This window comes from Rhinolophus sinicus, linkage group LG07, assembly GCF_036562045.2.
Source record: "Rhinolophus sinicus isolate RSC01 linkage group LG07, ASM3656204v1, whole genome shotgun sequence".
NCBI lineage: Eukaryota > Metazoa > Chordata > Mammalia > Chiroptera > Rhinolophidae > Rhinolophus > Rhinolophus sinicus.
In genome coordinates this window covers 24,210,847-24,227,166 of record NC_133757.1, presented here as the reverse complement: position 1 = coordinate 24,227,166, position 16,320 = coordinate 24,210,847, and the positions used below count along the sequence as shown (strand labels likewise).

At 45.7% G+C, this 16,320-nt stretch overlaps 1 protein-coding gene across 1 annotated transcript in view; it reads left to right on the top strand.

Annotated features, from left to right (window-relative positions):
- ABCC2 (ATP binding cassette subfamily C member 2) overlaps positions 1-16,320 on the top strand; it is a 55,733-nt gene that overhangs the window by 25,290 nt on the left and 14,123 nt on the right. The window contains exons 14-23 of the mRNA XM_019724878.2: positions 1,661-1,745; positions 2,407-2,473; positions 3,991-4,117; positions 5,580-5,756; positions 7,381-7,548; positions 10,197-10,377; positions 14,470-14,593; positions 14,879-15,014; positions 15,701-15,920; positions 16,074-16,228. Coding sequence (XP_019580437.2) covers positions 1,661-1,745; positions 2,407-2,473; positions 3,991-4,117; positions 5,580-5,756; positions 7,381-7,548; positions 10,197-10,377; positions 14,470-14,593; positions 14,879-15,014; positions 15,701-15,920; positions 16,074-16,228 — 1,440 coding nt within the window. The remainder of the gene's footprint in view (positions 1-1,660; positions 1,746-2,406; positions 2,474-3,990; positions 4,118-5,579; positions 5,757-7,380; positions 7,549-10,196; positions 10,378-14,469; positions 14,594-14,878; positions 15,015-15,700; positions 15,921-16,073; positions 16,229-16,320) is intronic.

Genomic DNA, 16,320 nt, shown 5'->3' with positions numbered 1-16,320 from the left:
AGGAACGTCCACTGTGAACTGCTTGTCTCTGATTAAAAGCCTTAGATTTCAGAAGGACTGGCCGGTCACCTCCCATTTCTAGCTTCTGCTGGTGAACTTTCAATTACAGAGGTTTGTTTGGTCTCTGGAGAACAGTGGTTTGATGTCAGTAAGCTCTCTGAGCCCCGTTATCTGACATACCACGAGGATGAGCACACCAGTCTCACCTACCTCACAGGAAGACAATGTTTGTGAAAGCATCTATGACTAACCTTGGTACCTGGGACTTTTCTAAGCCCCTGTCCCACCCTGGTTTCACCCCACATTTCCCCAAGACTCTCGGGGGGATTCATATTGGTATAACATTAGGGCACGATGGCATCAAGGGACAGAAAAGACCCTTCCTTTGCCGAAGCCATGTGGTGGTAAAAACCTAAGGCAATTTGGGAGCCTCAAGCTGTCAGATAGTGAGTTTGGAGTTCCAGAGGCCTTGGGTGGGCCGCAGGGGGTATCTGGCTCCTGAAAACTGAGCACGTTCCCTGAGATGGACCAGGTACAAGACCTCGGGCGGGGGGTGGGGGGGAGATCACAGGGCAGGTGGTAGCCGGGACTGGTGAGGTAGCCGGGATGACAGAGTGCGGTCATCTGCATTCATCTCACAGGTGGCTGACTGCAGACAGCGCAGGCCATAGGAAAGGCTGGGGCTTAGGACAAGGCCTCCCTGTTCTGGAGGGTGTAGAGAAAAGCTGGCCATTATGGCCAATAAAGAAACAACATGCTCTTTTGAGATTCAGTTTCTTGCATAGCACCTACACGACATCTCAGCAAAGGTGTCAGCTCCCGGCATGCCCTGTCCTACAAGAGGAGACTGAAACAAAAAGGGCCAGATGACAATGCAACAGGGCAGTGGGCACTCTGTTTCTTAGGGGCTGGTCCATGCAGCAGCTGAACAGTTTTATCATCTGCAGTTGCACTAGAAGGAGAGGGCAAGGCAGAAAGCCTATACTTCATCAGAACCCGGGTGGTGATGAGAAACGGTCTCAGGACAGCCTCCCTGGAAGACAGGGAGGCAGGTGAGAGCATCCTTGTAAAAGCTCCTGGAGGTCTTCCCAAGTCCTCATATTCCAGGAACACCATAGGGTGTTCTGCCAGTGCTTTATCAGCTGCAGTTTAAGCTTGGCCTATGTGGAAATATGTCATGGCCACTTCCCCTCCGGAGTCCCAGTGGTGGCTCAGGTAGGACACGGAACGGGTCATCAAGGCCTGGACTCGATTAAAGAAGAGCCCTCCAGGGGCCTCACTGCCAGAACCAGAAAGAAGTTAGGGTCTTACGTTAGGGACAGGCAGCGGGCAGTTTCGAGAACTAGGTCCAAAGATTGGAGAGAGCAGTAGAGTTGCCCTCTCCACGCTTCCCCACCCCCCATGTTTTCTGAAGGGCTGAAACAGAGCATCTTAATTTGCATGTGTCCAGAGCGATGGGCTGTCTCAGGGCTGCGGCCTGGCTGTCTGTGGTGGGGGTCGGGAGGTTCCAGCTGTGGCAAGTGGTAAATTGTAGGCAAGAAGCCTGGCAGATTGACTATCTTCTTCCACATCACAGGCAGATGACAAAGTCCAGGTCCTCTCCCTGATGGAGCTTGTCCTTGGCGTTTTTATTCTTGAGGTCCTTTGTGTCCTTCTCTAGGCCAGTGTCTCCATAGATCGTCTGGAGAAGTACCTGGGAGGGGATGAGTTGGACACATCTGCCATTCGACATGACTGCAATTTTGGTAAATGAATTTGGGAGTTGCTCCCCAAACTTATTCACAGTGCTGGCACCAAAACTTTGATCAAAAGGGAGAGCTAGGGGACTCATCTTGAACCTACATTTACGAATAAGCACACTGCTTCTATGGAAATTATGTTTTTCACTTAGAACAGATGGCTTAGCCAGATTGCTAAACAAAGCTAAGCCAGCTGTTCTGAGGATAAGCAAGGAATTCTGCAAAGGATCTAGAGAGCGGAAGTCAGGATGGAGTCAAGCATACGGACTTGGGAAGATAGGCTGGAGCGAAGGGAAATGCAGCTTCTGGAAGTTTAAGGGTTGGGGGGCCTCCACAGCCAGAGAGAGCAGTGGGTCTGGAATCCAGGGTGGAGAGTGGCTGGATTTACATATGGAGATGGAATTTATACCAGGAGACAAGGAGACAGACAGCCTGGGAATGTACCCAGAGTGTCTGTAGGTCTGGAATTTGGGTTACCAACAGGCTTGGGACTCTAGGCAAGTTGCAGTCCCCTCAGGAGCTTTTGTTTCCTCCTGTTAGTGTGGGAGCCAGCACCTGATACAGGTCATCTCGGGGTCTGCTGGAGGGACACACAGGGCTGAGGAAGGGCCGCCAGATACGAGGGGACCAGCACCTGACCCAAAGAGGTTTTTTTTTTTCTCAACAGACAAATGCGTGCAGTTTTCTGAGGCCTCCTTTACCTGGGACCAGGATATGGAAGCCACAATTCGAGAGTGAGTTGCTTTTCTAATCCTGTGACTGGGAAATTCCATGCGCTAGGACAATGGGGAGACGAGCTGTGTGCACATGTTCAGTTACATCCTAGTGCAGGCTCAGCCCCTGCAGGGATGAGCGGACGGTTAAGATCCTGAGCCTCCTTGCCCATAACTGTATCTGCCGCCCTGCTTTCCTGCTGTGGGACTACGTGCATCCAGCAGAGAACCCATGAAGACATTTGTTCTCCAAACGGTGGATGGACATAGTGCAGGGTAGGCAGGTGACCTAGGTCTCTGAATATGGTAGAGGATACATACAAGAAACTGAACTCAATTTAAGTTCATTCATTCATTCATTCATTCATTCATTCATTCATTCCAGAATAGTAATCAAGGAGAGTGGAGTTCTTCTCCCAGAGTGGACAATGGGAGCTGCCTCTATAAGATTTAATTTCAGATCTGGATTTTCACATCTAAACAACTCATTCCTACATCCTTCCCTGGAGGCTACCTCCTCTGCCCTAAGCCAACCCCTTCTTGCCACACTGTTGCATGTAATGTGTTTCTCATGCACTTCCTGTAACAGCATACCCCGCTCACCCACTGAGCACAGCACACAGAATACACCAGGACCCGGAGCTGGTAGATCTTTCTTCACAACTGAGCACACCTTATCATCTCCCTGCTACACCCAAGACTTTCCACCCCTCTCTGCTATTCCTATAGCCTTGAACATGAACTCTGGAATTTGCCCCAGGATGTGTCAGGCCAGAAGCTCCGCCTCTGAACCCTCCCAACCTGAAAGCCTCTCTTTGCTGAGGGAAGGCTGGACACAGCTCCCACTCTGCTTGTAACAGTCTAGAACAGGTTCAGCTCACTGGGCAGCTTCAAAAAGACTGTGAATGAGTTTCTGATGTTCTTAACGTCCTAGGAACTCAAACACTCGAGCTGGCACACGGAGTTTCCAGGAGTCTCGCCCAATGTGGACCCCACCCCAGCAAGACACAGCCAAACATCCAAGAGAGAGGCCAGGAAATCTGTGCTTTCAGCAAGGTTCCACTGAATGGCTAGTCTCATTGAAGAGCCAAGTTTGAGAAACACTGACCTAGTCCAACCCCATTAGTTTAGACATGAGAGTCCAGAGGACGTGACCTTCCAAGATCACACAGCTCATCAGTGACAAAGTTGGGAGTTGAACTCAGGTCTCCAGGCTCCTACTAGGGTCTTTTTCCATGGTACCATGTTGGTTGTAAGGGGAATTTTCCCAGTGGAAACCCACGGTTGACACAGCTTATAGATGAGTTGAATATGTCAGGGCTTGCTCTCTAGTCAATTAGAGCTAAAACAAACAAAACAAAACAAAATACATACACACATTAAAGAAGTACTTCGGAGTCTTGTATATCCAAGACAAATTTTCCAGTCTTGAGGGAAAATCTCCTAATGCCAGACTTCCCCTAGAGAGTCTGAGAAGTGGCTTGAGCTCCTCCTGATTATCTCCCCTCATCTTCTTCAAATACACTTTTCTCTTTCAGCGTGAATCTGGACATTATGCCAGGCCAGTTGGTGGCAGTGGTGGGCACAGTGGGCTCTGGGAAATCCTCCTTGATGTCAGCCATGCTGGGAGAAATGGAAAATGTCCATGGGCACATCACCATCAAGGTAAGAGGGAACACCAAGGAGAAGACTCTGCCATCTAAATGTGGGCCCTTAGTGCCGCTGTCTTGGGTGGGAGAATGCACTGAGCTCCAGAATCTGGTCTCTACTGCTGTCGTGTTGCTGCAGGGAAAAGGTCGCGGAGACATCTGGTAGACTCGTACCCTGTAGATTCTTTGCCCTGCCCCGCATACATAATCAGGCCCTGGGTGCAGAGTCTAAGAACCTGCATTTTGAATGAGCTGCCCAGGTGATTCTCATATGCATACTTAAGTTTGAAAACTGTTGAATAGAGATGTTTTCCTTCAAAGTATAGGCAGTTCTGCTGTATCTATGCATGTGTTTCTGAAGGCCTCATGTTCTGCAAAATTATGCAATAAAAATAACAGGACCTGGGGGAAAGAGCTAGTAGAGATTATTAAATGTATATAACTTTGTAACCAGGGTACCAACAAAAACAATAACAACAAAAACAGCAGCACTATAAAAGCTCTGCTGGCAATTGCACCCAACATCACAATTAATCCTGGGCCTCCCACCTCCTCCTGGGCGGGCACTTGCTTCTGGTACAAAAATTTGATGTGGGGTATAGACATCTTCATTAATTAAGATTTTTTTTTAACAGAGAGGAAATGTTTTTATGCATCTTCATCCGCACTCACATCTTCCCCAAAGAGCTAAATTTAGGGGCAATTATAGGTACTTGGGATCATTTAACCAGCCACTACTTGCATCCAAAAGAGGCATATCTATCTATGTTTAGCTTTTTTTCCTTAAGGTCTTTATAGATTGCTAATCTTTCTTTTTAATTATGAGAAAGCTTGCCCCTGATTGCTTTACACTGACGTGCTCGCACCATTTTTAACTTCTTCCCCATTACACTGACATTATTTACCAATCACGAATGAGCTCATTTGCATCCAACCAACACGCAGTTTAGCAAAGCAGACTGTACAGATTTAACTCTGTCTCCTAACTCCTTTTCGGAAGCTCTTTCTTGCTACCTTATCACTGAGCTCTTCCTCAAACAGGCATTTGCTAGGCTCCATCTCTCTTTGGACATGATCTGCTTCACGCATCAGCCTGCACCCTAAGTCCAATCTCTTCGTTCTTGCTCCCTAGGATGTCATCTATACTATCCCCCTGTCAGTGGTAGCCCTCTATTGGTCCTAGTAAACTCATTGGGATCTGACTAGAACCCTGTTCAAGAAGCTGTACGTGCATTCATCCCCTAATTTTCAGGATCATGGCTAGAAAGTGATACTAAGAAAAGCGGGACACTGAGTCTTTCTCTCTGGTTGGTACAATAAACACAAGTCCATTTATAAATATCAGATGTTCAGTCAGCCTGACACACATTTCTTCAAATCTAAGTTTCATCGGTTTCTTCCTGCTCCCGCCACCCCCTCCTTCAACCCTGCATTTCTGGAGGTACAGCTGTCATGTGGCCTGATCCTTTCCCATGCAGGGCACTGTCGCCTATGTCTCACAGCAGTCCTGGATCCAGAATGGCACCATCAAGGACAACATCCTTTTTGGATCAGAACTGGATGAGAAGAGATACCAGCAAGTTCTGGAGGCTTGTGCCCTCCTCCCGGACTTAGAAGTGCTCCCTGGAGGAGACATGGCTGAGATTGGAGAGAAGGTACTTGAAGGGTGATGGGGTATTGAAGGAAAAAAGTAACGATGGTGAAGAAGTACATGGGCGTAAAAGGGTCGACCAATTTTGCTGGTCATGTTTGGAACAAACACCAGAAAACAAGAGTTTGTACAACATTGTGTGCAAATAATTCAGAAACTTAAAAACGTGTACCGGGAAGCAAATGCAGGAATTATGTAATCTAAAGGAAAAATGATGAGGCTGAAAGGTTAAGTAACCAGCGACTGGCCCAAGGTTGACATCACAGGTGGAGGGGCAGAGGTGGGACCAGAAGCTAGGGGTCCTGACTCGACTTCTGTATATTAGTGAGGGCCAGAGTAGGGTTCTAATAATCTGCTTCCCACACTTATAGATTTAGTGTGAATTATTTCCTTGTGTTATAAAATGTCTTTCTTAAAAATAGATTTTTTTAAAAAAATTAAAGTTTATTGGGGTGACAATTGTTAGTCAAGTTACATAGATCTCAGGTGTACAATGCTGCAATACGTCATCTATATATCACATTGTGTGTTCACCACCCAGAGTCAGTTCTCCTTCCATCACCATATAAAAAAATAGATTTTTAATGACTATGGTATATTTTATCCATTATATGGATAGAGCATAATTTGTTTAGAAAGTCCTGATTATTACATCTTTAGGATGTTTTCATCTTCCCTCCTGTTAAAAAACAAAAATCAACTGAATAAATGTGAAGATCTGATTGGCTTTATTGATTCATGAATGAGGCAACATCCCACCTAGCAACTAGGCTGGTGCTCCAAGGGTTGTACAAAATGGAAGGTTTTTATAGAAAAAAATGGGGTGGGGGGGGGGGAAAGGAAGCTATTACTGAAAGAAAAGAAAATATTCATTTTGGACCCGGACTTTTTTTTTTGAGGGGAAGAGAATGAGAAGGGTTTTCTTTTCGTTGTTGTTTGTTTATCATGCAGATTGCCTCTTCTTTCCATAGAAGGGGGGGTAGAGAGGGCACACATGACAGATTACCTCATTGGTGTTGATCAGGCAGTTTCACACTGGTTCATTAACATTATGTTTCTGGGAGAGGTTGAAACAGCAATTAACTCAGGTATTAAATCCAGGTTTGGTGTCATGGGCTTTAGCACCAGTGATGCCATTTTGGGCCTATGGTCTTCTGTTTAACACTCCGCTTTACTAAAATTGCCTATAGCAGCCTTTGAGCACAAGGATCTTGAAATGTTAGGAGACTAGTGAAGATACAGCTCTAGGGTGATTTTGTTCATTAATTCAGCACACATTTAGTGAGTACCTATGTGACAGACTCTATTTTCAGGGCTGGAGTTACATCCATGAACAAAATAGGAAAAATTTGCCCTGGCATAGCTTTACCTTTTCATGGAACAGGGAGCAACAAAAATAATAAATAAGTAAATGATATGATAGACGATGGTAAGTTGGGCCCACCTTTAATTTTGGAGCCTAAAATGATTTATTTGAATCAAAGTTAGTTATTTATGTAAAGGGACTTGTAAGATTTTGAAGTCCTTGGTACCGTATTGAGGCAAATATCTTCCTTATCCCTCCTCAATTGCCTCTGTGAAGGTAGGACTAAGCAATAGTGCTTAATAGAAATTATTTTCTTCTTCAGGGTATAAATCTCAGTGGGGGTCAGAAGCAGCGGATCAGCCTGGCCAGAGCAACCTATCAAAATTCAGATATCTATATTCTGGATGACCCCCTGTCTGCTGTGGATGCCCATGTGGGAAGACATATTTTCAATAAGGTCTTGGGTCCCAATGGCCTATTGAAAGGCAAGGTGAGAAATCATTTAAAGTGACAAAGACATGAGGTATGTGTGGGAGGGAGGAGGGCACACATCTCCTAGGACAGCTGCTGTCCCAAAGCAGATGTCCTTATTTACCTGCCCCCTAGGCTGCTGTGGAGAAACAGGGTCAGTCTGGTCTCCCAGGAAATGACCCCGTGAGGGCTCCCACCTTGAGGTCATGGCTTGTGCTGGAAATGGCTAATTTGGGCCTTACTCTGTGGCTCAGACATTGAGGCTTTTAGGAAAATTGATTATGATAAAAAGTAGAAGACTTTGAGACCTGTCTTCAGTTCCTGGCACAGAGCTCCTCCTAAGCCTTGGAATTTCCTGAGTGATACTAGGAGTGTCTCTTGTTATTCAGAATGAACTCCTGTAGATCATACCGGAGTCTACGCTAATGAGTAACTTAGAATGGAACCCCCAGAGAACCTCAGGGTGAGGCTGTTCCCCAGAAAAACCAAGTGACGGGAGGGTTGGAACTTTCAGCCCCACCCACTGCTGTCTGGGGAGGGGAGAAGGACCTGGAGACAGGGTTATAAAAATTCTTGAGCAATGGGATTCAGAGAGCTTCTGGGTCGGGGAACACATTAAGGTGCTGGGAGGGTGGTACTCCTGGTGAGAGCATGGAAACGCCACATGCGCACTACGCACCCCCATACCTTGCCCGATGCATCTCTTCCACTGGACTGTTTTTGAGTTGCATCCTTTAAATAAACTGATAAATGTAAGTAAAGTGTTTTCCTGAGATCTATGAGCCATTCTAGCAAATTATCAAACCTAAGGAGGGGTCTGTGGGAATCCCCGATTTACAGCTAGTTAGTCAAAAGTATGAGGGGCTCAAGACGTGTGACTGGCACCTGAAGTCGGGGCAGTCCTGTGGGACAGAACACTTCAATTGTGGGACTTGTGCTAATCCCGGGAGCTAGTGTCAGAATTGAATTGAATTATTGAACACCCAGCTGGAGTCAGGGAGCTGGCTGGTGTCAGAAAATATCCCTGAGGTCCTCACAGCACACCTTGCTGGTGGGGCAGAGGTCATCCTGCAGGGATTAGAGCTATGCTCTAAGAAGGCTCTTTCCTGGAACCCTTGCAGGATGTAGGAACACTGTGCCTGGAAAGGATAACTCAACCTAAGCATGGATATAAAGCTAACATTGTTGGAGTATTCATTATGTCCCAGGCCTGTGCTAAGCGTTTGGACTGCGTTGTCTCATTTGATTCTCACATGGCCACTGTGAGATAGATAGTACAGGTCAAGTGTCCAAAGCAAGTCACTAGAGCTGGTTGTAAGTGGAGACCGGACTTTTCTTACCATGGGCGAGATAGCACATTTGTCTTGACACAGCGGACCAAATGGAGAGGGGCTGACAGAGCCCCTTGAGGGTTTGAAGACGCTCCTCACCAGCAGCAAGTGTAGAGTGGGGGCCATCAATAACATCTCCCTCAGCTCTGGGCAGCGAGACTCCATCTGTATTTGGCTGAGTCCCTTCAAGATTTCTTGAATGTTGCCAGTCAGAAGATGGCAGCGTTGATCGGGCTGCTGTCCTTCTGAGGTCCTTTGCTTCTCTATTGGATCAGTGAGTCAACAGGAACTCACTCTCCCTCTTATTTCTAGTCCTGGTTTTTGTCCTGAAGGCCTCTTGGCTCTATTCATTCACGAACTGAACATGACCTGGTTCGTTACAAAGACTGGGTGTGTGGAGATGAAAAGGTCTGGTCCCGGCTCTCAAGGAACTTACAATCTAATGGGAAGACATACAGAAAAGCAAGCAATAATATTATAATACAAGAATTGCTTTAATGGCAGTCTGTATAAACTACAGTGGAAACATTGGAAGAAGACCTACGTCTTGCTGGGGACTCAGGAAAGGCTCCCAGAAGAGCTGGCTTGGAGCTGCGACTTGAAGCATGAGCATCTCCTGGGTCTTCCAGAGAAGGGGCACCTAGTGTCCGCAGGGATGTGAAGTAGAGACAGAGGCAGTGGGCTTGAGTTATCTCTCTAGAGGCCCTTCTCAACCCCACGGCCCATATGGGAGCCTCGCTACTGATCTAGGAGTGATTGTCTTTCTTTGAGTGGAGATGCTGTTTCAGCAGTCAATGTGCTTCATCAATAGACAGGAATACAAGGAATGTCAAGTCTCCACCTGAAGGAGGGCCTGGGGCAAAAGACAGAGTTTTTTGCTCCACAGTATCTCAAACATGTGGAAAGAATCTGGGCAGTTCTTGTTAGCTCCGTTGATTAACTGGTTAGGAAATAGGCAGTTAGTTAGCTAGTTATTTAATTGGTTATGTATGCATCACTTAGATTGATAGGCCTGGATCTGAAGTGACATTCCTAAGCCCAACTCCTGGCTACCCAGGAAGCTGGAGGACAGCGTGTGTAGGGCAAACCTCATTGTTACTATAAAATATAACTGTAAGTATATCCACAATGACAGAAGTCTCATCTTACACATGGGTCAGGTTTTAGGATGAGGTGCTGGAAAGGAAAGAGGAAGTAAAAGAGCCCAAATGGTCAGGGCCACATTTTGAAACAAAGCTCCACAGTGAATTGAAGTGTCTGTTTTTCCTTTTTTAGAGTAGGACAAACACGGTGGAGGATACAGGGTTATCCGCACAACTTACTGTTATTTTTACAGACTCGACTGTTGGTTACACATAGCATCCACTTTCTTCCCCAAGTGGATGAGATTGTGGTTCTGGAGAATGGCACCATCTTGGAGAAGGGATCCTACAGCTCTCTGCTGGCCAAGAAGGGCTCATTTGCTAAGAATCTGAAGACATTTATGAAACCGGAGGGTCCTGAAGAAGAAGCCACAGGTATGTAAGGAGGGTTGGAACAGGCTAGAATGTGGGCATGGGAAGGGGTAGGAGTGGCAAACTGATGTCTACCGTCTGAACTGTTCAGGTCACTGAAAGTGAATGACCCAGAGATCCAAAATCTGCTCCTTCTGTGTTTTGCGTCTCTGTTAAGACACGCAGACATAGAAACACTGTGCCCGAGCCGAGCTAGAGGCTCAGCCTGCTGATGTGGTCTCTGCCATGCCCTCAAAGGACACTCTGCAGAAGGGTATGACTGGAGGTTTGGGGTGGTTAGCCCTTGTGGAAGACACACCAGTGGCACGAGGGGCCCCCTTTGAGGGACGCCCTGCTTCTACTGGTTTAAGTCAGACATCCCACCCCACCTACCATAAACCCATTAAAGCCACCTCCTGGACAGCTTTGCAGGCTGTTACTGACAGTGCACTGCTGACTTCTTGATCAGCCCTAACAAAGGGATCTTGACTAATATACCAAAACCACTGCGTGTTTTGAACCAGAAAAAGTCATGGCAGCTGCATAGTGTCACCGATACCACAGGAATAGCCTCTAATACCACCACCACTGGGGTCACTGATTAGCCCCCTCAGCAATGGAGCCCCGTTCCCTGGGGTCCTCCCCAGACCCTTCAGGAGTCCTGTGCATCGTTGTGGGCAGCAGCCCCCAGCAGGAGGGCAACGCTGAGAAAGCAGGATCTGGACGAGCAGGGCCATCCCAGCATGCAGCCGAAGAGGGAGTAGCTGGAGCCTGCAAGTGGCGGCATATGCAGGCTTTGAGGTCAGGACATGGGGTGGACAAACCACCCTGGGAGCACAAGGGAAGGAAAGGGAAGCCCAGGAGGTCTGTAAGTGTTGAGAACAGGATGGGGTGGGTGACAGGGATCGGAAGCCAGCCCAGAAAAATGGGGTAGGGGCACCAGGAAGCAGCAGAAAGGAGCTTTCTGGTAGTCCGTCAGTGCTCCAGGGAAAACAAAAGCACCCCTGGGGAGCGAAGGCCCAGGCCACGGGCAGGGTCCCAGTGTCCAAGGCTGCATCCCTCTGTGTTACTGTTCAGTCAACCACATCAGCGTGACCTGGACAATGTTATTACGCTGATTCTAAATGTTTTCGGTTTTGTTTTTGTTTTCTGATTTGCCTGAATCTGAGTTTCTAGATTCTGTTATAAACCCACATGAGTGGACAGCCTCTTTGAAGTATCCTATCTTTTGTGTACAAAGGACAGTCTGCAAAATAGGTCATTAAGCCCATGTTCCGGTAAACACTGATAGGCAATTTCTTTTTTCTTTTTCTTTTTTATTGGGGAGTATTGGGGAACAGTGTGTTTTCCCAGGGCCCATCAGCTCCAAGTCACTGTCCTTCAATCCAGTTGTAGAGAGCGCTCAACTCCAAGTTCAGTCGCCGTTTTCAATCTTTAGTTGCAGGGGGCGCAGCCGATTGTGGGAATTGAGCCAGCAACCTTGTTGTTAAGAGCTGGTGCTCTAACCAACTGAGCCATCGGGCCGCCCCGATAGGCAATTTCTGAGCAGTTATATAAGCCCCAGTGCCTGGCATGCTGTTGTATTGGTTCTGGAACTCGAGGTACTGACCACGACATGGTAGAATGAGGGGAAGGGCGGGCGGGCAAGGTGACTTGTGTTTGTACTGGCTCTGTGTATTAGCTTCCCAATTAGCTGCTGTAACAAAGTACTACAAACTGGGTGGCTTAACCAACAGAAATTTCTTGTCTCACAGTTCTGAAGTCCAAAATCAAGGTGTGGGCAGGGTTAGCTCTGTCTGCGGGCTCTGAAGGAAGTATCTGCTCCAGGCTTCTCTCCTAGCTTCTGGTGGTTGGCTGGCAATCTTGGGCATTCTTGGCTAGTAGATATATCCCAGCAGTCTCTGCCTTCATCCTCACATGACGTTCCTCCTTGTGTCCATTTCTGTGTCCAAATTTTCCCTTTTTTATAAGAACATCAGATATACGGGATCAGGCGTCCATCCTACTCCAGTCTGACTCGTCTTCACTAATGACATCTGTAATGATCCTATTTCCAAATCAAGTTACATTCTGCATAGTGGGGATTAGAAGTTTGGAGGGATACAATTTAATCTGTAACATCTAACCTCTGGCACCCCAAAATTCATGTCTTTCTCATGTACAAAATATATCCACCCCATCCCAATATCCCCAAAAGTCTTAATCATTTCAGTATCAACTCTAAGTCCAAAATCTCATCTAAATGTCAACTCAAAGTCCCTAATTTCATCATTTAACTCACCCAAATCAGTTGTGGGTGGGGCAAAATTCCTCTTCATCTGTGAACCGGTAAAACCAGACAAATGATCTGCTTCTAAAATACAGTGGTGAGGCAGGCACAGGACAGACATGGCATTACAAAAGGGAAAAATTAGAACGATAAAAGGGGTCACGAATCCCAAGTCAGTCCAAAACCTAGCAGGGCAAGTTCCATTAGATTTTAAGGTTTAATAGTAATTCTCTTTGGTTAGATGCTCTGTTATCTGGGATCACCAGGGTGGTGGTCCCATCCCCTCCAGCCTTGGGTGATGGCGCCCACCTCTAGAACTGGGTAGCAGCCAACCCCTGAATTGTATTCAGGGTCATTTTGCCTTTTTCTTGAAGGATAACACGTGTTCATGGCTGGGTAGCCCTATTTATGAATTTTCTGCCTGTAGAATCTCTCCTCTGCCAGGGTTTGTTGTTCCTGTTCCTCTTGTTTAGTCTCCTGACATGATTCTGTTAAGTCTATATTCTTTGTCACATGTGGCCACTGAAGCCTCTGCTTGGTTGGCTTATTGGTCAGCTAATGGTTGGACACAATTTCCCTAAGTGCCTCAAACCAATAAGTCATTCAGCCTTTGCTGAGAGGCTTGTGTGTGTAAGGGGTGTAGGCATGTCTTTAAGACTCCAGCACACAACTTATAATTCTTCCTGAGCCTTTGTTTCCTGCTTGCACAGAGCCTAAAGGTTAGCCGGAGGTAAGAGAATAGGGCCTTCTTAAGACTTTTCTTGGGCTTGTGCACAGCCTTACACGTATATGACCTTCTAGATTACCAGAAACATATTGAAGATATCAAAGATCCTTACAGATATCTTATTCCCCAGCTTTTCCTTTTAAGTTCCTGGTCAACTTTTTATGTACCCCAACTGTTACCACTGCCTCGGACAGCCATGATATTAAATAATTGCTGCTGATCGTTTGAGCTAGCTCCAAATCAGGTCCAATAAAGACCAACCTTGTGAATGGAGTTTTCCAGGGAACTGCCAGACAGGTCAAATAATGAAAATTCTCCAGGGAGGAGGCTTTTAGGTGAGTTCCAAACCCGATTTGTTCCCAGCAGCATCTGCTAGGCTACTGGTTTTCATGGTTACCATGATTGCAAGGCTGTTGGTTTTCTAGGCTACAGCAGATCTGAGAAGAGGGGGATGGAAAGAGTAAATTAAACTGTCACAAAGCTTACTGTTCTTAGTGAGATTTAGCTATTTTTCTTAAATAAATGCTCCTTGGATTGTTGCAAGCCTTCGGTTAATTTCAGAGTTATGAAAAAGTTGCTTTTGACTTTTTTTTTTAAATCAGTATTCTCATTGTTTTCATGGAGGTACTAATTGACAGAGGTCCTTACTCTATCATTCCCATCGATTCCCAGGCTATTTTTACTTTTAATTTTATTTATTTTATTTTCAGGGCATGTTTTTTAAATGCTTTAAATTCATAAAGCGGTGTCAAATTATTTGAATTTCAAGAAAGGCTATTTTGAATTTACACTCACCTCTTTAGTCAATCCTGGGAATTATGACTCTACTGTAATCCTTAAAAGTTCTTTCCTGCTCCAAAGGAATTTAGAAGCTTCTGGGAATATTTTTCTCTTTTTCAACCATTTTCTCTTCCAGTGGAATATTAACTCATCTCTCCTTTATCCTGTTATTTCTCAATGAGAAAAATGTACTCGTAGTAGAATTTCTAGAGTAAAAGATTCCTGCCTGTGTGTGCATTTGGGATCTCTTGCTGAGGCCAGCAAGATTAGAAAAGGCTTCTCTCTCCTGGTTCATAGGGCTCCAGGCAGCTATCTCCCTAACCTTTCATGTGTCTCCTAGTCAATGAAGACAGTGAAGAAGAAGATGCCTATGGGCTCATGCCCAGTGTGGAGGAAATCCCTGAGGACGTGGTCTCCTTGACCCTGGAAAGAGAGAATAGCCTTCGTCGAACACTTAGCCACAGGTTCGTCATTGTTCAGCTGGCAGATCTCATCACTTCCGTGTTTCCACTTGGTCGGTCTCTTTTTCTATGTGGGCTTTTCCAGAGGTAGTAGACAGCATGAACACTCCTAGCTCTTCCTTTGTTTCCTTATATGAGGAGGAGGGTTGCAGAGGTGTGTTTCCCCCATGGCCATCTGCTCTGAAATGCACTTTGATGCAAGCAGAGCAACTGTGACATCTGCTTGCAAGAAGGCCCTCGGGATGCACCTACATGCTCAGAAAAGCTTTTCCCCTCTCAATCTCTCAGATCTAGGTCCAATAGCAGGCATCTGAAGTCCCTAAAAAACTCCTTGAAAACAAAGAATGTGAATACCCTGAAGGAGAAAGAAGAACTAGTGAAAGGACAAACACTAATTAAGAAGGAATTCATACAAACTGGAAAGGTGAATACCACAAAAAAAAGTACCATTAGAGATGATATAAGCCTTGGGATCCCAACACTTTAAAGTTTGATGACTTGAATATTTATCTACAGGAGGGTTATGTCTTATGCTTGCTTTGCCAATCTTTAAATTCATCGTTGAAATTTTGATAGAGACTCTGGGCTTTCTATTAAATCATATTTCCATGAAGAATGACCTTTTCCTGTGACTATCCTCATTGCACCCTTCATGAGTGTTTGATTCCATTCTGATGTATGGAGCAGACAACAAAACTACTTTGAGATGCAGTTCTGGGAGCCAGAGAACACTGATATATCAATTCAGAGTACACAATTCAAATTAATGAAACTTAAAACCAAGGCCTTAATTTAAATCTAAATTATTATAATAAAACAAATGCTGAGGTCAACAGTATCACCCTATCTTTCCCACTCTATTTTTTATTTTCCCTTCTTAATTACATCTAGAAGCTCATTAATAATCTGATGATATTTACCTTGCATTGTATTTCAGCATTGATTATTATCCTGAACCAATGCAGACATGATAAACACAAACTACCAAATTTTGCTACCCGTGATCCATTTCTCCAGGGAGCTTCATTCCCTCTTGCGATGGGTAGTCTAGGTAATTCCTCACCAAAACCCATTAGGAATTCTACTAACATTGAGGTGGGTGCTTTGCAGGTGAAGTTCTCCATCTACGTGAAATACCTACAAGCAGTAGGATGGTATTCAATTTTCTTCATCATCTTAGCCTATGTAATCAATTCTGTGGCTTTGATTGGATCCAACCTCTGGCTCAGTGCTTGGACCAATGACTCTAAAACCTTCAACGGCACCAACTATCCAGCCTCTCAGAGGGACATGAGAGTTGGCGTCTATGGAGCTCTGGGATTAGTGCAAGGTACGTCTGCTGGCTGTGACAGCCATTTCTTATAGCATCCGTCCGGTCCCTGTACTTTGCCTGGACGCAGGGAAGAAATTGATATTCTGTCCTTGGCACAAGTCTTCAGGGGATCCCTGGGCATGGTGCTGACTAAACTGGTTCCATTTCTAGGTATATTTGTGCTCATAGCAAATCTCTGGAGTGCCTATGGTTTCACACATGCAGCAAACATCCTTCACAAGCAACTGCTGAGCAATATCCTTCGAGCACCCATGAGTTTTTTTGACACAACACCCATAGGCCGGATTGTGAACAGGTTTGCTGGCGTAAGTATCCTAAGAGCTATAAGATGTTGTGTTTATATGCTGACGGGGAAAGAATTCTAATTTCTCCTTGGTCAACACTGTGTAGTTCCAGT